General features: G+C 51.0%; 1 protein-coding gene across 1 annotated transcript; it reads left to right on the top strand.

The window, feature by feature from the left end:
* Positions 1 to 18,343, top strand: PAPOLG (poly(A) polymerase gamma; the record flags this gene model as incomplete). Its single annotated transcript, XM_078858044.1, has 19 exons — positions 1 to 194; positions 2,602 to 2,668; positions 3,297 to 3,384; positions 4,103 to 4,212; positions 5,199 to 5,252; positions 6,080 to 6,191; positions 6,583 to 6,672; positions 7,442 to 7,580; positions 8,056 to 8,128; positions 9,113 to 9,233; positions 9,931 to 10,015; positions 10,147 to 10,200; positions 10,780 to 10,896; positions 12,517 to 12,629; positions 13,579 to 13,694; positions 14,118 to 14,280; positions 15,107 to 15,435; positions 16,492 to 16,554; positions 17,654 to 18,343. Coding segments are annotated over 19 exons (2,187 nt in total), but the record flags the coding sequence as incomplete, so codon positions are not given.
* Positions 18,344 to 24,309: the final 5,966 nt, after the last annotated feature.

Below are 24,309 nucleotides of genomic sequence, written 5' to 3'. Positions count from 1 at the left end.
CATTCCGTGCTGCGTCACCTGTGCAGGTACGGGAGCGGTCAGTCGCAGCCGCACTTGTGGCAAATCTACCTGGGCATCACGTCGCCCATCAGCCTCACGACGCCCACCGAGGAGGAGGTGCGCTCCAGCGACCTCCTGCAGGAGGCCCTGCAGCAGCTGAATGTGTTCGAGGAAGTCGTGGAGCTGGAGCAAAGGTTCGTGTCGTGACCCTCCCTCCCTTCGCCAATGTCACCCCTTGCCACCACCGCCACCACAGTTACAACCAATAACTCACCCCGTAGGTGGACAGCACCACGCCCGGCCGCCTTTGGGAATCGAACTCGGGTCGCCGGATTCTGAGGGCAGCGCGCTAACCGCTACACTGCCGCTCCCCACTGTCGCCACCGCCACCGCGTTCTTCATGCGCACTCGTACGACGGGCCTTGTATCAATCCGCTACTGGATGAGGGCATCCCGCGCCGCGTAAGTCGTGGCGGTTATTTGACCGCGCTTCACCGCGCTGGTCGGTGTGGGTTTCGCCGAGCGCGTGGAGCATCGGTGTGGGATGTACGAGATGCTGCACGGCTGTGAATTTTGCTGCCCTGCCCTGCCCTCTGCTGTCAACCGCATAACCTGCAGCCTACAGCAACCTGAGGTGCATGGTGGCTTCAGATCCGAGTCTTCTCCAGGCTGAACCCAGTTTAGCTTCCGCGATCTGATGTCTAGGACACAATTGTAACACGGTAGTGCATTATTAACATATTCACGACATTCAGAGCTTTCATAATGCGTATTGCAATGGATAATTGGCTTGTTCACCGACTGTAGTGTCCGTGGAAGAGGCTTGCTGCGATATGGCTGTGTGGTGTTCGGTGACTGCCATGCACAGTGGCTGGAATCGAACTTGGATGATGAGCTCGTTAAAAAACTTCAACTCTCGATGTTCAAGTGACTGTCGTAATTAAAGTGAAAACTGCTTTAAAGCAACACTTTATTCCACCCATTACGAGGCACGTGCGCGCGTGCCTGTCTCCGACACGCTGATCGCTCTGGCGCTATCGTAATGAACCACCGTTAGACTCATTTGTGACGCTCGCTACTTAAATTATGGCGAGGTTTTTTATTTTTTCCCCCTTTTAACGTGCACTTCAATTTTTTTAACATTGATAGATTTAATAAAAATAACATTTGGATAAATTAGAGAGAAGGAAAAAAAATCGTATCGCCGGAATATTTTAATCATGGAGAGACAGCGCTTTAATGAGATTATCAGCACGAGTGCAGTTAATAATCTGCAGGAAAATAAATGCAGCCGTCTTCACGATTTTGCTCCGCCCTGTGCGCTGCCCAGCGATGTCGCTCCCCGTTGCACAATTCTCCCTAAAGTTTGAGCGATTTGGTCGCTGGGCTAATTCGGTGAGGCATTAGCCATCAACAAGCGTGCATATCATGAGATTCACTCTCCTCCTCATCGTCATCGCCTCCCCCTGACGTGTGAAGTAAACACCAAGCTTCTGTGTCGTTAAACCCGCCACCACCCGATGCAGCCAACTAGTAAGGGTTGTCACGTAAACAAAACGTGACAATGTGTTGCGAGTACAGCACGCCGGTGTGTTGGAGAGCACACCCATCACATTTACAATTAGAGTACGACATTTCATCAGTAATTACAGCTAGCATCATCAGGCGACAGCCAGATTTGACCGCCAGGTACGCTATATTAATTGCAAATTGGCATGTTCTTTGTACGTGACAAACCTTTCTAATTGGCTTTGTCGGGTGGTGGCCGGTTTCACGACACATTTGTATATTTACGCGATCTAACCCCAACCCCTCTTATGGATGACATTGGTCGCGTAAGCCCCTACTTCGTGTCAAGCTTCTCGATTGCCATTGGTCACCGATTATTTTTGTCTTCTGCAAGTATTAATCCCGGTCGATGGATCGTATGAAATTATAGATCATAGGAAATCCAAGGCTGTACGCGTTGTCGTGATAGATTCAATTGTTTTTGTATCTACCTCGTTATTAACGTGCCCTACAATCACCGCCGCGTCCATTTATACTACCGCCATTAATTCTATCACGATGGTCGTGATGGAATTAGTATTTCGTTAGCAAACGTCTCGTTGGTTTGCAGGTTGAATAATCTATTTTAATCTCCGTTTTGCCTTTGAGGGGACTTTTCACCACTTACTTTTGTAATCTTTTTTAGGTAACTTTTTTCTTTTTGCTCAATCTTTCAACGGGAGGATTTCGATGAAAGAAAACGTCAAACTCCTGCCAGCCATGGCTGCCAAACATTTGAAAATCTCGACAAACTCCTCAATGCCTGATGAAATCACTGAAGCAGCTTTCATTTTTATTTATGCTGATGCAAGCTTGTCACACCGGATCAATAAGAACACAGGCAATTTCAGACGCATGCTGTGGGGTAGAAGGTAATGCAGGACAACAAGAAAGTGATTTTATTTGGATAAAAGTTCCGTGTAATTTTTTTTCCTTTGACCTTTGCAATGGATAAGTGCAGTGTTCGTGGCAGGGCCCGGGGGTATAATGTTGCTGCGTCAGTCTGTTTGTGAGCAGCTTCTTTTTTTGTTGTGATGGCTTCTCAATGTTTAGGCTGGCCGTCTTGGGCAAGCTGAACCACATGGTGAACCGGTGGGTCCAAGACTTCGCTGAAGCCAAGGTACGCTGGTGGTGGTGGTGGTGTCGGCTCTCGCTCGCCGTGCGTGACGACAGAAATGGGCCCCCACTCGAAGTCGCAGCCCGTTTGTCCATCGCGTGTTTGTGGGGAGTGGTGGTGCAGCGGATTAGCGCACTGTGCTACAAACCCGGCGACCCAAGTTTTATTCCTGCTCATGGCCAACACCGGTGATGATTATCTGAACCGGTCCTGGGCCTCCCCTAAGTCGACTCGGTCTCAAATGAGTACCTGGAGGGGTGTGCAAACATCGCCACTGGGGAGACAAAGGCGACCGGGTGTGGTGCTGGCCACCTACCACCTCATGTGGCGTGCCGGCCTTCATAGGTGCTCGCTAAGAGCACTTGGCCCAACAGTCTGTTAAAGCTATGAGGGGGATCTTTGTTTTTGTTCGTCGCCAAGCCCGTCTCCAGTCCCCCGCTGTGGTCTATTCGCACAGCTCCCGTGGCCTCGCCATCATTCACAGAGTTGGTGCTGTCTCTGTCACGTGGGACAGTGTCCAGTTTGTTGTGGACGAGGTGGTGGAGGTGTTGTTGTTGTTATTCAAAGTGCTCGACCACAGTTTAAGTTCCCGTCGTTTTGATTTGCCACGTCCCTGTTCCGTGTTCCACAGGAGCTCTCGCCGAGCATCATTGAGAACATTTCCGCAAAGATCTGTACGTTCGGCTCGTTCCGGCTGGGCGTCCACAATAAAGGCAAGCGTCACACGAGGCCCTCCCCAGGATCTCGTGAGAGTGCGAGATGTTACGGTGGTGCCCTGCTCGAAAAGCCGCGATGCCCAGCGTAGGCAAAAGTAGATGTCGCTGTTACCTCCCCCTTCCGGGACGTTCAGTCGTAAGTGATCTAGCCAATCCATTGCTCGGTCTGAGAGTTGGGGAATTGCAGACCCACCCATCCACTGCCCTGGAATTTACATTTGGGGGGCGTGCGAAGTTTGTGTGGTCCGTGGTGAGGAGTTGGTAGCCACAGTTGCACACACTCGTGCATTTAGGTTTCAGTTACTTAGGTATTTAACGCATCATGTGATAGCAGTTTGGCCAAATTGTGCCATGAAGCTCTCTTAATCCACTATAAATAGGTAGTCCTCTGTTGTTTAATTGTGTCGTACTTGTGACCCGTGTGCCGCCCGTTGTAATCGTCCTGTGGTACCTTCCTTGGCTGATGAATGCGAGCGACGCTTGCCCCACACTACATGACGTTAAACCGCGGAGGGTCTGTGTATGTCGCTAAAGAGTTCGCGTTCGTAAGTAACGACCGGTGGACTCAAAGCGGAGCTTGAGATGGCGGCGTTTCCACACCGTGGCCTCTCTCATGTGCTTCACCACGCGTGTCGCACACTCCGCCATCGCGTCGTTACCTTCCCCGCATCGCTCCGTTCCCCGCATGCCTCTCTCTAAGCGTCCCTCGTACCGTCTGCAGACGCAGATATCGACGCGCTGTGCGTCGCTCCGCAGCACGTCGATCGAACCGACTTCTTCACTTCCTTCTGCGAGCTGCTGAAGGAGACGAATGGCGTGACGAGCATACGGGTAACGCGCCTCTCCTCGCGTCGCGCTCCGTCGGCGGTGCGGTGGTTCACGCGCCGAGCGATGATCCCGGCCGTCTGGATCGAGTCCCGAGCCGTCGGACCGGGCGCCGGTGGCTACGCACATGGCCTGTTAGCCAGCACTGTGGAGGCAGCGAGGGTTGGTGAATCGCATAAATGTTGACGTCGAGGTGCCATACCCTGACTCGCCAGAAGGAAGGCAGCGAGCGGACGAATCGCCATCGGTTTTCATCTGTACGGAGTTGGAGTGTTGCACCCTCATTGCCCGCTCGCGCTCTTTGGTCTTCTCCAGGCTCTGGTTCCCTCCCACACGTGTATCCTAAACACTCGTCACCGTCCATTGGCTGAATAATCTTCAAATAAAAGCCCAACGAGAGAGCGGCAGGGTCCTCCTGGAAACGACTCCCACGACTCGTTGTGCCTTTCCTGGATAAATCGATAAATTATTATATAATTGTGCCTCGGGTCTCTCCTAGGTTGGCTCAGCCTAAAAGCAATACTTGCTGCAACACGTGTATCAACACCCTCGGTGAGAAGGCGCTTGGAGGGTGGCTCGGCCTGCGGGCTGCCGGGCTTGGCGGCCATTCTTGTGCTGCTCCAGTCTTGGGCTCACCGATGGATCTCATTCCCCCCCCCCCCCTGCCCGTTTTTAATTATAATTATATACGTGGCATCTGTGTCTGCATGTCGCTATATGTGTGTATGTATATGTGTGTGTATGTATATGTGTGTGTATGTATATGTGTGCGTATGTATATATATTGTGAGTGAATAAAAATGGTTATTGGACTTAAAGGAAGTGGCGTGGGCCTCTGCTCAAAAGGAGGAGGGGCGCTCTCCTGTCCTGCGTTTGCTTTTGATAGAAAAACTAATTCTGGATTTCCGTTGCCTCCATATATTGGCAGTCTCTCCCGCACGTGCGTACGGACATTCACGACGTATTCTGATGTACTTTGTTGTCTTTTGCAGGCGGTGGAAGATGCCTTTGTGCCTCTCATCAGATTTCAGTTTGATGGCATTGAGGTGAGCGCGTGTCTTTGTGGCACCCCCTTGTGTGCCGTGCCAGCCTTCATAGGCGCTCGCGAACAGCACTTGCTCCTATGGTCTGTTTAAGGCTATATGGGGGATCTTTGTCTTTGGCACACAAAGGCACCCCGGTGTTTGTAACTCCCCGTTCCTCCTTGAACCTCCATGAATTACGGCTGCGATACATCTACTGCGTCAGACCGAGTTTGTTAGGCAGGGAGCACCAGTTAGCCCAAATCAGTTGGATTTCTGTTGTTGCCATTAAATTCCAAAGTTATTTTTATAGTGCAAATGATTAAAATAAATCGAAACATATCTTGTGCAAATACAATGACAATGTCATGGCATACTAAACTTACAGTAAACTTAAAATAAACTTTATTTTTTATTTTACCAGGCAAGGTCCGCCGAGCTATGTAGCTCTTTTTCAGAAGTGACCTGGCCACAAATGATAGCTCAACGAAGTGGCGTATGTAGAAATGTATAGCCGCCAAATACTCTAAACGCGTGACATTGATTTCAAATGTGGAGGGAAAACCGGAAGACCCGGAGACAAATCCACACCACGGGGAGAGAGACGTGAAGACTCCAATATACAGCAGCAGGCGTCATGGTCGGGATCGAACCCACGACCTCCTGTATACCAGGCGAGGGAGTTAACATCTCCTAGCCACCGTGGTGCCATATTGTCAACAATACGATAATGTTGTCTTTATTCTAAAATGTTGACAGTTCACAGTGGTCCAAATCGACGCGAACGTTTCCACGCACAAGGGGCGTTCTCGAGACGCTTCACTGCGTGACTTCGCCCTTTCGTTGTGCAGATCGACCTCCTCTTCGCGAGACTGAACATGCAGAGCATTCCCAAGAAACTTGACTTGCGAAACGACAACATCCTGAGAAACCTCGACATCCGCTGCATCCGGAGCCTCAACGGTGAGCGCTGAGCCGCCCCTGCCGTTTAATTCGCAATTCATTCCTCGTTTCATTCATTCATTCATGCAAACGTACAAATCATTTGCACGGCAGGGCCATGCAAGCATGGCCACGCGGTGGAGTCGTTCTTGCATTGGGGTCTGAAAAGAAACGAGGGGAGGCAACTCTTTCTGTAGCAAACAACTTTACCACCCCTGCACAGCTTCATGAAAGACATCACTTTTCCCGGTCTTCCCCACAAATAACATAATAAAGTAAATGTTCATCCCTCTGTCAACCCACTGCTGGATGGAGGCCTCCCCCAATGCTGAGTCGGTTATGAGAGTTGGCGAGAGCCGTGATTGTGGGCCCCGCCCCGAGCTGCTGTGGAAACGTGGAAATGTGTGCGCAGGTTGCCGCGTGACGGACGAGATCCTGCACCTGGTGCCCAACGTGGAAACGTTCCGCCTCGCCCTGCACGCCGTCAAGCTGTGGGCGAAGCGTAAGTCGTGCCGGGCGCGCTCCCGACTCTGCTCGCCCTAAGCTGGAGTCCTGCTGCTGTCGCGTCTAAATCTAAACTGTACTATTTTATTTTACCAGGTAAGGCCCGCTGAGCTACGTAGCTCTTTTTCAGAAGCGACCTGGCCACAAACGGTAGCCCAATGAAGTGGCTTGCCATGTGGAAATGTATCGCAGCCAAATACTCTAAATGCACGTTGTTTCTAAATGTGGAGGGGAAAACCGGAGAACCCGGAGACAAATCCACGCGACCACAGGGAGAACAAGCAAATTCCAAAATATACAGGCGCCTGTGTCGGGATCGAACCCACGACCTCCTGTATACCAGGCAAGGTCGTAACATCTTGCCACCATCTGGAGTCGAGCACTTGATTCCTTCCTCACCGTTGCACCGGTGAGAGAAATCCACGTCGAGCGGTCGGGACGATCGGTGATGCTGGCACTCGCCGATTCAATCCGCTCACGCGCTCACCGGCGGCCAGTCACCGGATCACATTGGTGTCCTTCCCCAGCCAGTAACTCTGATATCATTTCAAGGGTATTTTGAGTCACCAGTTAAATGTTCTAAAGAAATGAGTTTTCAATCGCGATGATTTAAAAGCGCATAGCTCCAGTGGCTTCCTAATATCGGTCGTGCCCCCTGCTCGCTCAGCAGCCGCTGCCGTGCACGTCGCGGCGTGCGTCAGCGTGTCACGGCGCGTGGCAGCGTGTGGACGTGTGGGGTCGCGGTCTGTGTGCCCGTGCTCCGGCAGACCACGGCCTGTACTCGAACATCCTGGGCTTCCTGGGCGGCGTCTCGTGGTCCATGCTCGTGGCCCGGATCTGCCAGCTCTACCCCTGTGCCACGGCGTCCACGCTCCTACACAAGTTCTTCCTTGTCTTCTCCCAGTGGTGCGCCACCCACCCCCCTCTCAGTGACGACGCCGTTCGCTCAGCACCGCTCTGTTTTGGGTCACGGTTTCAGCTTCAATTCGTTGTCATCATCGTCCTCGGCTATAATCTATCCGCTGCTGGATGAAGGGCTCCTCGAGCCTGCGCCATCCCTCGCGATCTCGCAATGCACCAGACCATCCGGCTCCTCCGCACCAGCTGATTCCGTCGAGTGTGTGTTTGCGCGACTCGCGACCGATTGGCAGCACCGGTCTTTGGATATTTTTAGAGGCCTCAAAAGCGGGAGAGAGACGTCGCGTTGTGGATTCGTTATTGTGTCGTTGTTGATTCGGTGTTGATTCGGTGTTGATTCGGTGTTGTGTCGGTGTTGCTGTTGTTGATTCGTTGTTGCGTCGTTGTTGATTCGTTGTTTCGGTGTTGTGTCGGTGTTGTGTCGGTGTTGCTGTTGTTGTGTCGGTGTTGTGTCGGTTCTCAGGGAGTGGCCGAAACCCGTGCTGCTGAAGCAGCCGGAGTTCAGCCGCCTCAACCTGCCGGTGTGGGACCCCCGGGTGAGCGTCGCTGCTCCACACCGCAGGGCCTCCCGCGTCCCCCGTGCGCTGCAGCGACATTGCGGTCATGTGACGCGTGGAAACCCCCTCGCACCGCGTACCGATTTGAATATGAAGTTAATAACGTAACATACGAACCACGTGAAACTAAATCGCGTTTAGATCCACCAGCCTCTGAGCCGTCTGAACCAACGTGTTTCGGCATCAACTCGTTTACACGGGCACATCCTGGACCAGTTTTCGACTTTGAGTCTCATCAGCTGTGTGACAAAACAACCCGTAAATGATTACAAACCCATAATCTTGTCACTCTAGTGTGAATCACAACAGTGCTTATGGAGTCGGTATAGATGTGCAGGGCTGTAATTGATGGCTAGAAGAGCAATGTAGAATGTGTCTTTTGCTCACAAAGCAGCCACTTGGGTGCGAGCTTTATGCACGCCCCGTGCGTGCTCGGGGAGGAGCGGAGAGCAGCTGTGCCTCCTCCGAGTCGGCGCCAGGGGGCGGCAGGAGGGAGCCGCGCGCCGCTGCCCCGGGGCAGCCTCCGGGCAGCGAGTGCCGCCCTTCCCATGGCAGGCACGTTGACAGAAAGTAAAAATGTTCTTTGGACCGGCTGAAATGTATTTTTGTGCCGTGTAAAACACATGTATATTTTATATATTTCTCTAGTTTAATACGTTGGACGCGTCGAGGCGACGTCGCTGTCACACGCCGCTGTCACACGCCGAGTCCGGCTCGAGAGATGTTTTGCGGCGTGGCCTGCGCGTGAACACCAGAGCCGGCGGACGGTCCGAGGGGACCGGGGTCGCCCACCACCCCCCGGCTCGCGGGGGCCGGGGGGCTACTGCGGGCCGGGGGGTGGGAGCCGGGGAACTCGCAGTAGCCGGGGAGCCGAGCGACCGAGGGCCGGCCGCCGGCTTGCCGTGGCCGCCGCCCGAACCGTGTCGCCGCGTCCCCCCCCCCGATCCCCCACCCCCCCCCCAGGTGAACCCCACGGACCGCTGCCACCTGATGCCAATCATCACGCCGTCGTACCCCCAGCAGAACTCCACCTACAACGTCACCGTCTCCTCCCGCGCCATCGTCACCGCGGCGTTGCGGGAAGGTCGTTACGCAGGGCGCCGTGCGTGGTTAGCAAGTCGAGCTCTCGGTGCGGAGGGCGGCGGTGGCGGCGGTGGCGGCGGTGGCGGCGGTGGCGGCGGTGGCGGCGGTGGCGGCGGTGGCGGCGGTGGCGGCGGTGGCGGCGGTGGCGGCGGTGGCGGCGGTGGTGGCGGTGGTGGCGGTGGTGCATGTCGTCTTTTTCTCCAGCACTCTGCGGTCACTGGGGTTGATTGATCGTGTCGATGGGAAAACTGACTGCGATGTGGCCAGGGGAGAGGAGCAAAGCAGTGTGGTGGTGAACCGATTTGTTTGGATCGTAGGCGTGGGACTTGTCAAGGCAACCCAGTTTGCTAGCACGCACAAACAGCGGAGAGTTTGACAAACTCCCTGTGCTGGGCCCTCCTGAACGAGAATCTCTGGACTCTTTGAGGCTCTGCTGGATAAATATTTTACTTCATTACAATTAGATCCTGGCCTAAACCGCCCCTAAAAATGAGAACCTGGGACAATGTGAACATTCTCATTGGAGAGACAAAGATGGCCTTGGCTGGTGCTGTCTGTGCGTGTGTGTCACTGGAGGGGTGTGTGTGTGTGTCATTGGAGGGGTGTGTGTGTATGTGCGTGTGTTACTGCAGGGGTTGTGTGTGTGTGTGTGTCACTCCATGTCGTTGCACTGAGACTGACTCTCTTGTGTGGGCCAGGCTTGGTGGTCACTCACCAAATCCTTCTAGGACAAGCAGGCTGGGACAAGCTGTTCGAAATCCCCAACTTTTTCCAGAAATACAAGTAAGAAAGCGACGGCGCGTGTCCGTTGGAATGCGAGCGGGTTGCTTTTACATCTCCAGTCGTTGTTTCGGTGGCATGTGCGATCTCTGATTGCCTTTCCATCGTCTGTGGTTTTTGTTTTGCTCTTGTAGACATTTCATCGTGCTCACCTCGCATGCTGCAAAACAAAAACAGCACTTGGAATGGTAAATACATGGTGCCGCTGTCAATCCATCCCCGAGCAAATTTGCGCTGCGGGGAATATTTAATGTTTGGCTTTGATTTAGCATTTGATTTCGCATTGTTTTTTTAGGTCTGATTTCTCTCATTCGTTGCCGTGGCTTGACTTTGTTTAGCCCAAGTCATTGTGGTGACCCGGGTCGTCAGCCTTGCAAATGAGATTCCCATCCTGGTCTCTTGAGTTCTCACCGCCTGATTTAAAACAAATGAATAAATATACACGAACGGAATCCATTTCTCATCATCCGACAGTGGTGACATGCCGTGCGGTCCCACGATGCCCGCCACATCGGTTATTGTATCCGAAGAGAAGCGATTGCATTGTTTACGTAGCGGGTGCACAAATTCTTAATTCGGCAAAACATTCACCGTCGCAAACAATTTCACGTTGTGCCTCGCGCGCTTTTGATTCTTGGCCTCAAATGACCCCTCGTCTCGAGAACGTTCGTAGTCCGTGCTACGGCCAGGGGGCGCGTTGAACACTATCGCTGAGCTCGCCGTCGTTTTAAACGACCGCCGCCCTCGTCGCTTGCCGTTGACCCCAGGATCGGCCTCGTCGAGTCAAAAATCCGCATCCTGTTGGCCAACCTGGAGAGGAACGACTTCATCTCGCTCGTTCACATCAACCCCAAAGCCTTCCCTGACCCTGTCAAGAACGAAGCGTGAGTGCCGTCCTTGCGTTTGTGCTCACGTGGTGGTGTGCGGCGGCTTTGGAGGTCCGCGCCAAGCTGGCACTGCTGAGAACCCGGGGTTTGAATCCAGGGTTTGGTGATTTAAACCGAGTTCTCAAGTGTCGTGAGATTTTTTTTTAATCAGGTTTTTTTTAAGTCCATTCAGAAATTGCTACACAAAAAACCCCATAAATCAGTTTAGTTTTTCATGAAAAAAATTTCGTTCATTCCAGTAAATACAGGGTGCTTCAAAATGTTTTAGCACTTCTGAGAATTTGCAACAAAACCACAAGAAGTGTGCTGCCTCCGAGCTCTAGAGGCCACCTGGAGAAGATTCCAGGCAATGTGTTGACAAGATGGCGAACAAGTGCAGACTTTGACTTTTTGAAGCTACTAACATACATTTATTATCATGTTACATTGTATTATACGTTCTTTTTCCATTAAACACAATAGTCTCAAACGATCGTATGGATCCCAGTATTAACGTCTTTTCTGAAGCACCCAGTATTCAGCTCTTTAGCAGGACTCGGGGGGGTTAAGAGATGAATAAAAAAAATATTGTCTCGGTAATTGTGCGACATCTCCTTCCACGGGACCGTTCCTTCAGAGGCGCTGCTCTGCGAGCATTGCAAATGGATTTTTTGTCTCATTCTGCCTAGAGTGCAATGACGGTCAAATTTTGGGAAAATACAAAATGGTGAAAAGGTGATCTGTGTACAATGGTAAATCGATAATTCATACTTGAATCGGCAGAGGCGACGGTGCCAGTCTGAGTGCAGGGCGAGATGCGAGGCTCACCAGCTTGGTGGCACATGGCCCACGTCAGCGAGAAATCCTACCTGGTCAAATAAACTCTCTCACTCAGGCATCGTTACCAGATCTGGCAATCAGAATTTTGCGGCAATTACAAGTCCCAAGTGCAGTTTTTCGCCACTGTGGGGAGAGGAGTGATCTCCCCACGATGAATATAATATCGGCTTGCAGAGCTGAGACTCCACAAGTGCCCCCAAGGAGCCAGCGAGATGGAAGGGCTGGGCATGCCGCGATGAGCCGGAGAGTGGAACGCGACGTTTCCTAGCCGGAGAGTAGCCTTGGGCGAGAGCACAGGTTCGTGCGGGGCCTGATTTAGATCTCCTGTTTGGGGACCATTACACTGAAATGTAATCGTTACGATTAAATAATATTCTCCATTACAATCGCAATTGCCCTCCGCTTGATTTAAATCCGGCCATGATTTATTAGTTTTACTCCACTCTCTGCGCAGGGACTCTTTTTTTTTTACTCCATAAAACCCAAATGGTTGTACTTCATCATGAGATTACTGCCTTTCTCTTTGCAGAACATTTATTCAGGCAAGCCAAAGGCCAGGCCTAGCACCGTGATTTGCATCATTTCCCACATGTGTATCCCTTCCCAACGTCATCTCTGTAACGTTGCTTAAACATATCCTTTGGGTCTTTCGGTAAACATTTGAATAAACAAATAAAGCAATAATTACGTCGCAATCCAGTGTTTTCTCGTTTGATTTCTCATTTTTAAAAAAATTTGGGGGGGATGCCTCTTCATCCAGTAGTGGATAACACTATCAATGTTTTCCGTGACCCGTAGGGGTGGCGAGTATGTGCAGCGCTGGTTCATCGGGATCGTGTTCAAGAAGAGCGAGAGCTCGCCCAATATCAGCGTGGACCTGACGCAGGACATCCACAGCTTCATGGACACTGGTTGGTCGCACGGCCGCACCGCCCCGCGGATTCTCGCCGTTGCGGCGCTCGTCTGCACCCTTCTCGAACGACGGTGCTCGACTGCCCTACGCTGGAGGATTAAATGTTCGCGCCACTGTGCCATGCTTTTATATATTTTTACAGGAAGTCGTGGGTTCCATCCTGATGCCTGTATATTTGGATTTTGCGTGTCTCTCTCCCTCTGTGGTGGCATGGATTTTTCTCCGGGTGCTCCGGTGTTTCCCCTCATTTAGAATCAACATGCGTTTAGAGTATTCGGTTTCTATAAATTTCCACGTGATAAGTCACTTCATTGGGCTATCATTTGTGGCCAGTTCGGTTCTGAAATAGTGCTATATAGCTCAGGCAGCCTTACCTGGTAAAATAAAAAAAATTTCGTTTTAACAATGTGACTGGCGAGCACTCGGCGGTGCTTTTAAAGTCTCTTGTTTATCTCGGTAACGAAGCTTCAGCTCAGTGCGGACAGCTCGGTGACAGAATCCACGCTCCCCTCTTCTCCCATTAATTAAATCCATTTTCCCAGAAACCAATTCTCAGAAATGTTGGTTCCCGTTCTGTATGTATTTACGCCACTTGTTTTTGTCATGAAAAATGTTCTTTGCACAAAAGTCTATACATGCGTTTTCAACAAAAATAATTTCCAATCTTGTCTTTCATACGAAATCTATACATTTATCATAACCAACCTAGCGCCTAACCTGCACCTCTCACCCCGGGGTATAACTAAGGAGGTGGGAATACACGGTGGAGGGAACCGATATTAATTCCACCGGGTCCCATGGCATTGAGTGTATCTCCAAGTCGCATCGTTTATTCTGCGTGGGTCGTCTCCTTGCAAGGCATTCCATGCAATGGGCCACACCTTGTCCCGTCGTGCTCGGGCCGCGACCCGCGTCGAAGGAGCCACGCGTCGCGTGCCGCGTCTCAGTGTACAAACAGGCGGCGACCATGAACGTGTCCAAGGGGGACATGAAGATCGAAGCCGCTCACCTCAAGAGGAAGCAGCTGTTCCCCTTCCTCCCCGCGCACATCCTGCAGAAGGAGGTGCGGCTGGTATTCTCGTACCGGGCCGTGTCGGCCGCTGTGAGTGCTCATGAGGTTTACGACGCAGCGGTTGCACGTGTACACGCGTAGGCAGACAGAGGAGAGGTAGCGGTAAGTTGGCACTCGGCTCGAAGAAAGATGTGAAGCCTTGGTGAACTGTAAAACAGGTACACGTTAACTAGAATTCCCACGGACCGATCGATTCAATGTTAATTTCTGTCGGCGGTTGAACAAGAATCCCCCTGCCTGCTTACAAACACGGCATCGGTGTTCAGACGCCCGCAGTGGGAGGGAGCCACGGGCACAGGAAGCAAAGGGGACAGACGCCGTTCCAGACGCCACATAGCGACCGGAGATGGAGAGAGGAGCGCAGCTGCCGACTGGCTCCGCTTTGTGGGTGCTGCCGGTGCTGGCCGTGTGTAGGGTTTGAGCGAGGGCGTGCGTGGAGCGCCCAAGTCCGTCTCCAAGCAGCAGCTGCGCCGTGCCGACAAGGAGCGCCGCGCGAAGGTCCAAGGCGCCCAGCAGCGGCCCGCCGGCCTCCCGCAGGCGGCCGCGACGTTGCCGCAGTGCGCCGCCGACCTCGAGGGTGAGCCGACCGCTCGCCGCTCACACTCGCCCTGCGACACGACGCGCCTACTGTGCCTTGCGATTAAACGTCAGTGAGTAATTTCTCAAATGAGTATTAATGGGGTGCTAATCACATATTCGCAGACATGTGTGCTGGTGGTTGAAATACCACATTGCTGTAGAGGAGGTGACATATCCAGAGAACAACCACTGACTTCCCCACAAAATGGTACTAATTGTATTAACCCCGGAGAGATGATGGGCTGACTCTTCTGCTGAGTTACTCACACTTTTGCTCAGCTATCTGACTGGATTAAATTTTGTAGAATGTATTTTAGATTTCATCATCAATATTTATAGCTCATGCATGCCTTAGTTTATTTGAAAACACATTCCAGACACCATAATTAAAATGTTAACCTTGTTTTGAATTTTACCTTTCTATTGCATGTTTGGCTGATGACCAAACTCTGACAGACGATTCGAAAAGAAAAGATCTCGAGTGAAGATATCCCAACGATCTGAGAATATTTCTCAAGAATCCTTTTCGATGGCCAATATGTATGAGAATCTTACGATCGCCATTGTGACACCTCTTACAACAGTAGAGACCTCGGCATGGAGAGTTTATAGAAAGAGACGATAACACCTGAAGGATTTTTCTAAACATTTCCAAAATGCAAACTGTAGGCATCATTATTTTAAAACGGCTTAACGAGCAGTCCTGTACGAGAGCCCCCCTCACGAGAGATCTGTGACGCGACGGATTCCATGGAGCTGCCCCCCCCCCTGCATCGCCGTTGTTTGCACTGTGCTCCCACACACCCCCCCCCCCCCCTCGTCAGACTTCCCGTGCGCCGAATTGGCGGTGGCAGCGCTGCGCGAGGGGCCCCCCGCGACTGCGTCCGGGCGCAGATCGCCCCTCGCGGGGTCCCTGCCGGAGCCCCCCACCCAGCGCGAAGGGCGGCCCGGCCCCGCCGCCGCCACCGCCTCCCCGGACCGGGCGAGCCACTCTCCGTCGGCGCCACCGCCGCCGCCGTCGGCGTTGCCGTCGGCGCTGGCGTCTGTCGTCAGCACGAGCTCCCCGCTCAAGCGGCCGTGCAGCGCCGTGCCCGAGGGCGAGCCCCGGAGCCCCTTCAAGAGGCCCAAGCAGCAGGACTTCCCCACCCCGCAGGTTCGCCTTGCGCCTGGGCGGTCGCAGGGGGCTGGGCGCGGTAGCTTCGGGGGGGGGGGGGTGGATGCGGCGCGGCACGTCGAGTTCGGCTGGGCACGGCGCCCTTGAAAGAGCGTTCCGCACGGCCGGAAGGTTTGCGAACATCTCGTCGTGACCTTGACTCCATCGTTCCCCCGATGAAATAGGTGTCACTTTGTCAGACGTCGATTTTTGCGCTGAGACTCTGGTCCCTGCCATGTAACCGTGCAATGTTCGATCCTGGCTCAGGACCGCCGGAGAAGATGAGGCCATTGTCATCTGTTCACGTTTGTGTTGAGATGAGCGCACAATCGGGATGCCGCGTGTTGCGCAATCGCTGCCACGGTGACAGATTGGCTCTCACCGGAACGGCCGCCCCCTCGCGCGCAGAGATTCCCCACTATTAATACCCTTCCACTTTCGCAATCGCACATTCGCCCAAGTTTATTTATAATACTTCAAGCTTCCTGGGCAGCACGTAAAGTGTCACTTTTTTATTTACAAAAAAAAACTTTTTAAATTTTCCCAAGTAAGGCCCACTGAGCTATATAGTTATTTCTCAGAAGTGACCTGGCCACAAATGATAGCTGAACAAAGTGCCTTATCATGTGGACATTTCTAGCAGCCAAATACTCTAAACACATGTTTCTAAATATGGAGGGAAAACCCGGAGCACCCAGAGAAAAATCCACACGACCACGGGGAGAGAGACACACAAACTTCAAATGTATGCTTCGTGGCCTTACTCGAGATGTCCGAACAAGTAGAATCGCATATTGTCTGTGATATATCGACGACACGGACAAGCACAATTAAATGCGGGGTACACTTTACCTGCAGCCGTCGCAGGAAATCCCCCCCCCCCCCCCCTGTACTTTATCGCCGGTTAAACAAAACTGCAAGATGTTTTATACATGCCATAAAAAGCTTGTGGGCTGTTACCCAGAACAAGTTGTGCAGTTTTAAATCTTTATTAGTCAAAGCCAATGGCTTTTTATCACGTGTGTTTAACGTAAAACTTTGCACTTTACATTTCAGAAAAGCCCAGGCAAGGAGGTCACCCCGCCATCGTCTCCTGCCACGAAGGCCACGCGATGCGAGGTTCGTGAATGTCGCAGTGCAGCAATGCCACCACCCACCACCACCACCACCCATCACCACCCACCACCCACCACCACCCATCACCACCCACCACCATCTTGACCGTTGATATTCGGATTGATTAAAACTCGCCACGCGCCACTGCACTGAGTTTTTGGTATTTAAAAAGTGATGCCTAGACCATCTTCCCCTGAGACTTTGTGGACTTTATTCAACCATATTATTGCTTCTGCTAATTGTATGCTTGCAAGCAATATACGTCGAAGGGAAGAGTGTATGAACGTCTTTTATACACTTAGCACCAATCCATTGTGCAATGTATAGAGAATTAAATTTTGACTGGATTATTATGGGAGATGCATCATAATACTGTTTTTCAACGTAAAAATATAAATATATGTTAAGCCCATCTACCTGTGGGATTTCCAGACCAATATTAAACAGAAGAATGTGTTTTAAACAAAAAAACACTTACAAACTACTCTATGCAAAACAAAAGAGAGGACATACTGTTTTGTACATTTTTTAAGTTGTATAAATACGTGAATTTGTTTAAACAAATTCTCGATCGATTTCAACATTTACAGTATTTTAGCAAGCCTGATGATTGATTAAAATACCGCTGGGTTGCCAGATGTTATTGGTGAGAGTACCCAGTCTACAAGACGGGACGCAAAATCAGTCCTCGATTAAAACTCTGTGTGCATTTGTAAAGTGTATTATGGGTACAGAAATGTTTAAATTGTCTTCACCTTTTATGTTTTAGAAGTTCTTCACGCTCTGGAATCTATTCCGATGCAGCATGTTCACACACTCCCTTATAGCACGCATATTGTAATCTCTTAACCATTAACAATGTTTTAATCGAACGTTCGACAGATGTTCTTTGTTCATGTTTGGTTTGTTGCGGTTGCACCCGAGTCAAGAGCCTAATGGCTTTAGGTCTCCACCTCTTGGATGAAACTGAAAGCATCTTGCGCTATTCGAATATTGCTTCCGTACGTGCAGTAATCCACGGAGTTGTTCATAGAAAGAGGAAAAGCAAGCGAGATGTTCCGGCCCCACTACGGATCCCTCTTCTTCTTCCCACCACCACCAGCAGCTTGCGAGCAACGAGCTCCCCGAGTTCGTGTCCCCGCTGCCGGCGCGGCAGATGAAGTTTGTGCGGAACCCCATCCGCCTGCGCCTCAACCGCTAGTGCCGTCGTCCCGCGCCGCTCCGCCGGCACCCGTGGCCACGACGCCTCCCTGGGAGCGCCGCCCTCGCTCCCCACGCGGCCTGCGCCGCGCCGAGCCACCCGGATCGCAAGCGCCGCCCGTCGCGGGGATTGACGGAGACCTGACGGAATCGAGCGGTGCGACGATGACGGGATGTCGCGGGAGACCTCGGATTCATTCCAGCCGGCGCACCGTCACTTGCCAACATCTAATAACTCCCGAAAGCAGGAATATAAAACCGGGAATTAGAAAGCCAAACACACACGGGCCAGCTCTCGGTCGTCCCGCATTCAAAAATTGGATGACGAGAGCTGCCATGCTTGTTGGTTTGACGGCATCGCACGGAACGGTGGGGTGTACGCGGTCTTCGCGGGTTGGAGCCGCTCGCTTCCGCGGTCGGTGCGGTCTCGAACGTCACGCGATGACTTTTTACGCCACGGGGTGGCAGCAAGTGTTTTAGTGATCCGTGTCGCTGCAGGCATCTGGCGCTCACTGCCTACAGGAAGACAAACGGTGACCCCCCTGACCACCACAGCCCCCCTGTGTTACTACCCCAGGCGTTTGGCACACAAAGCAAAAGGCCTCGATGTGTGAGGGTTTAAGGGGTTGGGTAGGGGGGGGTAGAGAAAAAAAAATCTAAAAATGAAAAAAAAATATTAGTTTCACTTTAAAATGTAGAAATACAGTATTTACTTTAGTTTTTTTGTTTTGTATAGAGTCGTTTGTAAGTATATATTTTGTAAAATGTTTAAATAATGAAAGTAACTTATTTTATTTACCTTGAGTGGACCCTGTGGCTAGTCCGGATTGACAGGCCATCGAGGGCAGAGTGTGTGTGTGCGTGTGTGCGTGTGTGCGATGTCATGGTGAAACATTCAGGAATGTGTTTTTTTAAATACCTTAACCTCAGTGCAAAATAATCAACTTTATTTTGCACTGTCTCCACTTAGTTTACCATGCATTCGGTTAAATTAGCGAAATCCCTCGGTATAATATGCAAGCCACTCCAGTGCTTCCACACAGCCAAGCTCACAGCAAGACTGCGCAAGCTGTTTTAACCTGACAAGGTGCAACGGATGTCTTTTTATTACATCTCTGGGATATCTCAATGTACCACTTTTTGTTTTCTTTGTTAAACTTCTACTGCGCTCTTGGATACAATTCCAATTCATGAAGCAAAAATGTTACCCGATGTACTGTAACAAGAGACCACGTGGGTCTGAGGCAGCGTCAACACTTGGACACCTTGTGAAGCAGCAGCAGCAGGAGGTGGCTGGGTAGTTTCAGTGGCTCCGTTTCCCCCAAGATGCTTTGACAGCACCGAGGAGAACCTGGTGCTCCCAGATATTTCCCATAACTCACATGTGGTATCATATATTTCCTTCTTTACCACCTCACGTAAAAAACAGTCTTCGTGTATTGGGCTTTAGGTTGAACTGGTGGTATGAATGAAAAAAAACATCGTTTTCTTTGCAACCAATAAACTATCAGTGACTCGTAAGTCACAAGGTGAGGGCAGGTTCTGGCCGTGATGTACTGCTGTGTTGTCGCAGAGGGTTTGGGGATGGAACGGCCCTTGAATTGCTAATTATGCCCAACAGAGCAACCAAATAGCTTGTCCCGTCCTATCCTTCTAAGCTCACCTCTGCAACACCGCCGCGTGAGTGACGCCCCCGTTATCCGCATCGCCGTGCTGGTCACTATATCCGCGCCATCACATCTTGTACTATAAGACAACATTGTTCAACTTTAAGTCGTTCTCAAATGAAGTCTAATAAATGGCTTAAACGCTGGACAACAAACGTGTGTACACGCCTCGATACAATTTGCACTTTGGAAGGAGTTGCTGGCAAAGTTTTTGCGGCAGTAACGATGAGCGGCTCGCCACGGGGAAGCCTTGCCTCGTTAAATACCAACTCGGATTTCATCTGATCCAGCAAGTTTGTAACTGTTGACTGGATGCATGGTCGTTTGCACTTTGGGGAATTAAAATTGGTACACATCAGTAGAAGTGTGCTCGTGGGAATGTTTTTTGTATTTGTTCTGTCTTTGACACCTCGACAGGAAAGTGCAGTGTCTGGGATGACAGTCCAACCAATCGCTCCCCTTGATATTCATTGGATCGTCCCGCTTTGGGGTCTTCCATTTGTTTCTGTATCCACTCCCTTGTTGGCATTCTGCTTCTTCTGTCGCACGGCTGCTGATGTCGATGAGAGCAACGACTTCGATCTCACATCCAGGTGATCAAGCCCAGGTCACCGCATCGGGAGCGGTGAAAAGTAGAAGTGTATCGACATCGTCGCCGCCGCGATGTCTCCTTCGTATTTGTGGATCGGGAATTGCGTCGTTACGCGTTGCACAGTTCTGTTCTGGATGACCGCAGTCGCACACCGGACCGTTTTAAATGTTCCACTTGTGCATCGGATGTCCGCATCTGGCATGGTTTGTGCAGTGGATGCGATGTAGGGTGGACCGCGAGCTTCGTGAAAGAATGAACCCAGCGATCTTCTGCGTTGGCTCTTTCACAAGAAAGCGTGTGTGTGGAAGGGGGAGCATCTTCACTGCTGGGATCTGTCAACCAATTACAGCAATGCCTATAAATAACACGATGTCACACAATTTTTGTTCCTGGGTAGGAAGTGTTATTTCCTGATTGCTTACGCCTAAAAAGTATAGAAAATGCTATTATTCCCCACAAACTTTGCTTTTGTGACCAGGACAGTGATATTTTGAAATTTACCTATTTTCAATGAGAAAACGAGCGAATTTTTTTTATTTTCGTTCATATAAAGTAAAAAAAAACATGAATAAAAATGTACATGTATTTATACTAAAGTAATACAAAAATTACTACAAAATATTTAGATGTTACTAGTTTTTCGAGATTTACGATTATACTGGAAATCACTTTCACGAAACAGCCCCCAAATTTAGTCTCCCATCATGTTCTCGTTATACTGTCCTTGCAGAAGTAGCAGTTGCTTGAGTGGTCAGTGGATTCCCACCAAATTCTTGGGATAACGAACTTCATGGCTCTCTTTTCCCCTCTGTACCAACCTACAAAAATAAATTTATTTCACCCATGACTAATCTGTAAGAGATTCTCGCAAATTTTTTCACATATGATATATTTTTTCAATAACATTGAAAATTGTTAAACATTTTAAAATTAAAAACTTCACAATTTTAAACAATTTAACACATTTTATAACATAAAATTCCGAGCAACAATTGTCCATCTTACCTTCCAGAGTTTTTTTGCAATGCTCGCAGGTGAAATGAGGTGTCCAGGGTTTGACTTGATTCCTGACAGGCATGTCGAAATATGCCTTGTCGGCCTCACACATCTTAGCAGATGCTTCCACAGAGGACTTTTTCGCTCTTGTCTTGATAAATTGGCCGCAGACATAGCAAAATGCGTCTGCCGGATGCTTGCAACCTCTTGAGGCCATTTCAGAAAATGCAGATATGTATCCACTTAGGCAGCTCGAACTAAACTGAACTGGTAGGCTTAAGTCCCCTGTATTTATACTACTATTTATATTACTGGAAAGTTCTAGAATGTTCTAGAAGTTACTCCAAGTTTACTGAGCACTGAATCTATCTGGAATGTTCTGGAAAATAGGTAAATTTTAAATGATCACTGTCCTGGTCACAAAAGCAAAGTTTGTGGGCAATAATAGCCATTTTCTGTACTTTTGAGGCATAAGCAATTAGAAAATAACACTTACTACCCAGGAACAAAAAAAATTGTTGCACAGTGTAATTACAGCCATTGTGTCGTGTAGGTAATGGTGGTGATTTAACCATACTTCACCACACCGGTCAGTGCAGGTGGGTGAGGGGGTGTAGACCAGGATGGATTAAGACATCAAATTCCACCCACGGATGTTATCCGTGACCGGGAATTGAACTCGGCTTCTTTGCGCAACGTGTGAGCAATTTCGCCACCGGCTCCCTGCAGGAATAAGAATCGTGCACAAGTTTCTTTAAATCTGTCGACTACGTTGTACCACAAAATGTCAGCCTTGTTTTTTTGTGACGCCCTGCGCGGCCGCCCGCCCGCCACCCACTCAACCGCAAGGGAGCCCCTCGCTGCCCTATGAGCTGCCCACGCACGGTGTCAGCAGCAGCAGCATCAGCAGCAGCATGGGGGAAGCCGCCGCCGATTTCGTGGGCGCCGCTTCACGGGATGGGGCTCGGCGTGGCAGGCTCCTTGTGCATGGGGAAATTCCCCGCCGCTTGCCACGCAGCCGTGCGGGCGGAGTGCTTTGCCAGGCGACTGAAAGTGAAAGGTCGCACTCGTCTTTCATGACGATTGCTTTTAAAGTAAAACTGTCGGGAAGGGTTGCGTGTTTCTGGTATAACTTCTGGTTTTCCGTGTCTCTGTCGTAATTGCCTGGCGGCTCTGGCACGCGCCCCGCCGTGCCAACAACACCCGTCGCCTCGAGCGCGTTGTCGCGACATCGTCATGCCGGGAGACGTGCAGCAGCGATGGGTGCACAATCAAACAAACAGCTGTCGCGTCGCAGCAGAGATGTCATGCCACACCGATGCATTTCAAATACTATCATTACCGTTATCTTCACGCTCTTTGGTCATTTTCAAATGTTGCCCACCGATGATTATTACAACGATGCAGTTTCACGCTCGGTGGCACTCAAATTGCCGTTCATCACAACCCGATGCCCTTTAAAGTGTAACCTGCATCATCGGTTGAGTCCAACGTATCCTGAACGTGAGCGCGCTCTCTGTGTGTGTGTGTCACACTACGGCATTTATCTCAATATATCAACATTGGCAACGGTGTTTCTCAACGAGCACATCACATGTGGAGTTCACGTGTTCTCCCTGCACCCTCATCAAACCCCAGCACCAAACAGCTTGCCTCCCAAGTGGAGGCGGGCGGCTTCTAGCAGCCCTGGTTCTGTCTCCTCCCTCCCGTGTCTCCCTGCCCTGACCCCTCCGTGCCGCCAGCAATGTCCTCGTCAGACTGAACACTTGGGCTGAGGCGTCAGGGTCTCTCCCCAGCGCGAACACATCCAGCAAGCGCCGCCATACCCAGAGTCGCGCGTGTCACGTCGTCGTCTTGTTCGCTACGCGTCAAACAAAAGTGAACTGCGCACTACAACAATGGGTTGTGACCACTGTTACAGGGTTGTTAACACAACACCTCCACATTAACTTGTGTTAAGTGGAGATGCAAGAATTGATGATCCCATTATGTAGACAACGCTGTACTTTATTGGAATAGAATCAGATGACAGAACTACAGCATTTTAATGCAGAATTCTAAGTCAGTCCGCTATAAGTGGTCTTCTTATAAAGAGCGATGGAAAGCCATGAGCAGACGCAACGACAGATAACAAATATCAAAGACGTTTGAGGAAATGCCCGCACTGTTTACAGCAGGGCAGAAATGGAGAGATCGAGCACAGATGTCCAACACTGAAATTAATTTTAAAAAGGCTTCGGTCCAAATTTAAACGAAGGGGAAATGCCTGCGCTCTCACAGAGAGAGAGATAATCTGTGAGCGTGTCGATGCCTCGTCCCGTCGTGACGATGGGACCTCCGCCTGAGAGTCGAGTGAAAGCAAAAGGGCGCTGGGCACGTTGGGTGCTAACATCGCCTTTCGAGGCGATGACACATTTTACTCTGCGGTATTTCCATGGCCGCAACGCTTGTGATGACATGGTGAGGCTGAGTGATGCGAGCGAGCGAGAGAGCCGCATGCGACAAGAGGCGTCAGGGCCAGGGAGTTCCCCTGCTCGCCCTCTCTCTCTCTGTGTGTGAGAGAGTCAAGCGGCAATTGCCGCTCTCACAACAAAACATAAAGATGCCCCCCGTAGTAGAGATGGAACAGACTGTCGGGGCAAGCGCTGTTCGCGAGCAGTGCCTATAAAGGCCGATACGGCACACGAGGGGGTGGGTGGCCAGCACCACGCCCGGACGCCTTTGTCTCCCCGGTGGCGATGTTTACACATCGTACCAGGTACTCATTTGTGGCTGAGTCGACCTAGAGGAGGCCCAGCACCGATTCAGATAATTGTCGCTGGTTTCGGCCGTGAGCGGGAATCGAATTCGGGTCGCCGGTTTCGCAGCGCGCTCACCGTTGCAACTCCCACCCCCCACTGCCTCTCACACACGCATGCCTCTCTCACACACGCATGCCTCTCTCACACACTGCCTCTCTCACACACTGCCTCTCTCACACACGCATGCCTCTCTCACACACGCATGCCTCTCTAACACACGCATGCCTCTCTCAAACACGCATGCCTCTCTCACACACGCATGCCTCTCTCACACACTGCCTCTCTCACACACTGCCTCTCTCACACACGCATGCCTCTCTCACACACGCATGCCTCTCTAACACACGCATGCCTCTCTCAAACACGCATGCCTCTCTCAAACACGCATGCCTCTCTCACACACGCATGCCTCTCTCACACACTGCCTCTCTCACACACTGCCTCTCTCACACACGCATGCCTCTCTCACACACGCATGCCTCTAACACACGCATGCCTCTCT

Source organism: Lampetra fluviatilis, chromosome 7, assembly GCF_964198595.1.
Source record: "Lampetra fluviatilis chromosome 7, kcLamFluv1.1, whole genome shotgun sequence".
In the NCBI taxonomy this organism is placed as follows: Eukaryota; Metazoa; Chordata; class Hyperoartia; order Petromyzontiformes; family Petromyzontidae; genus Lampetra; species Lampetra fluviatilis.
Note: the sequence above shows the minus strand (reverse complement) of the source record. Positions and strands in the feature narration are given on the sequence as shown.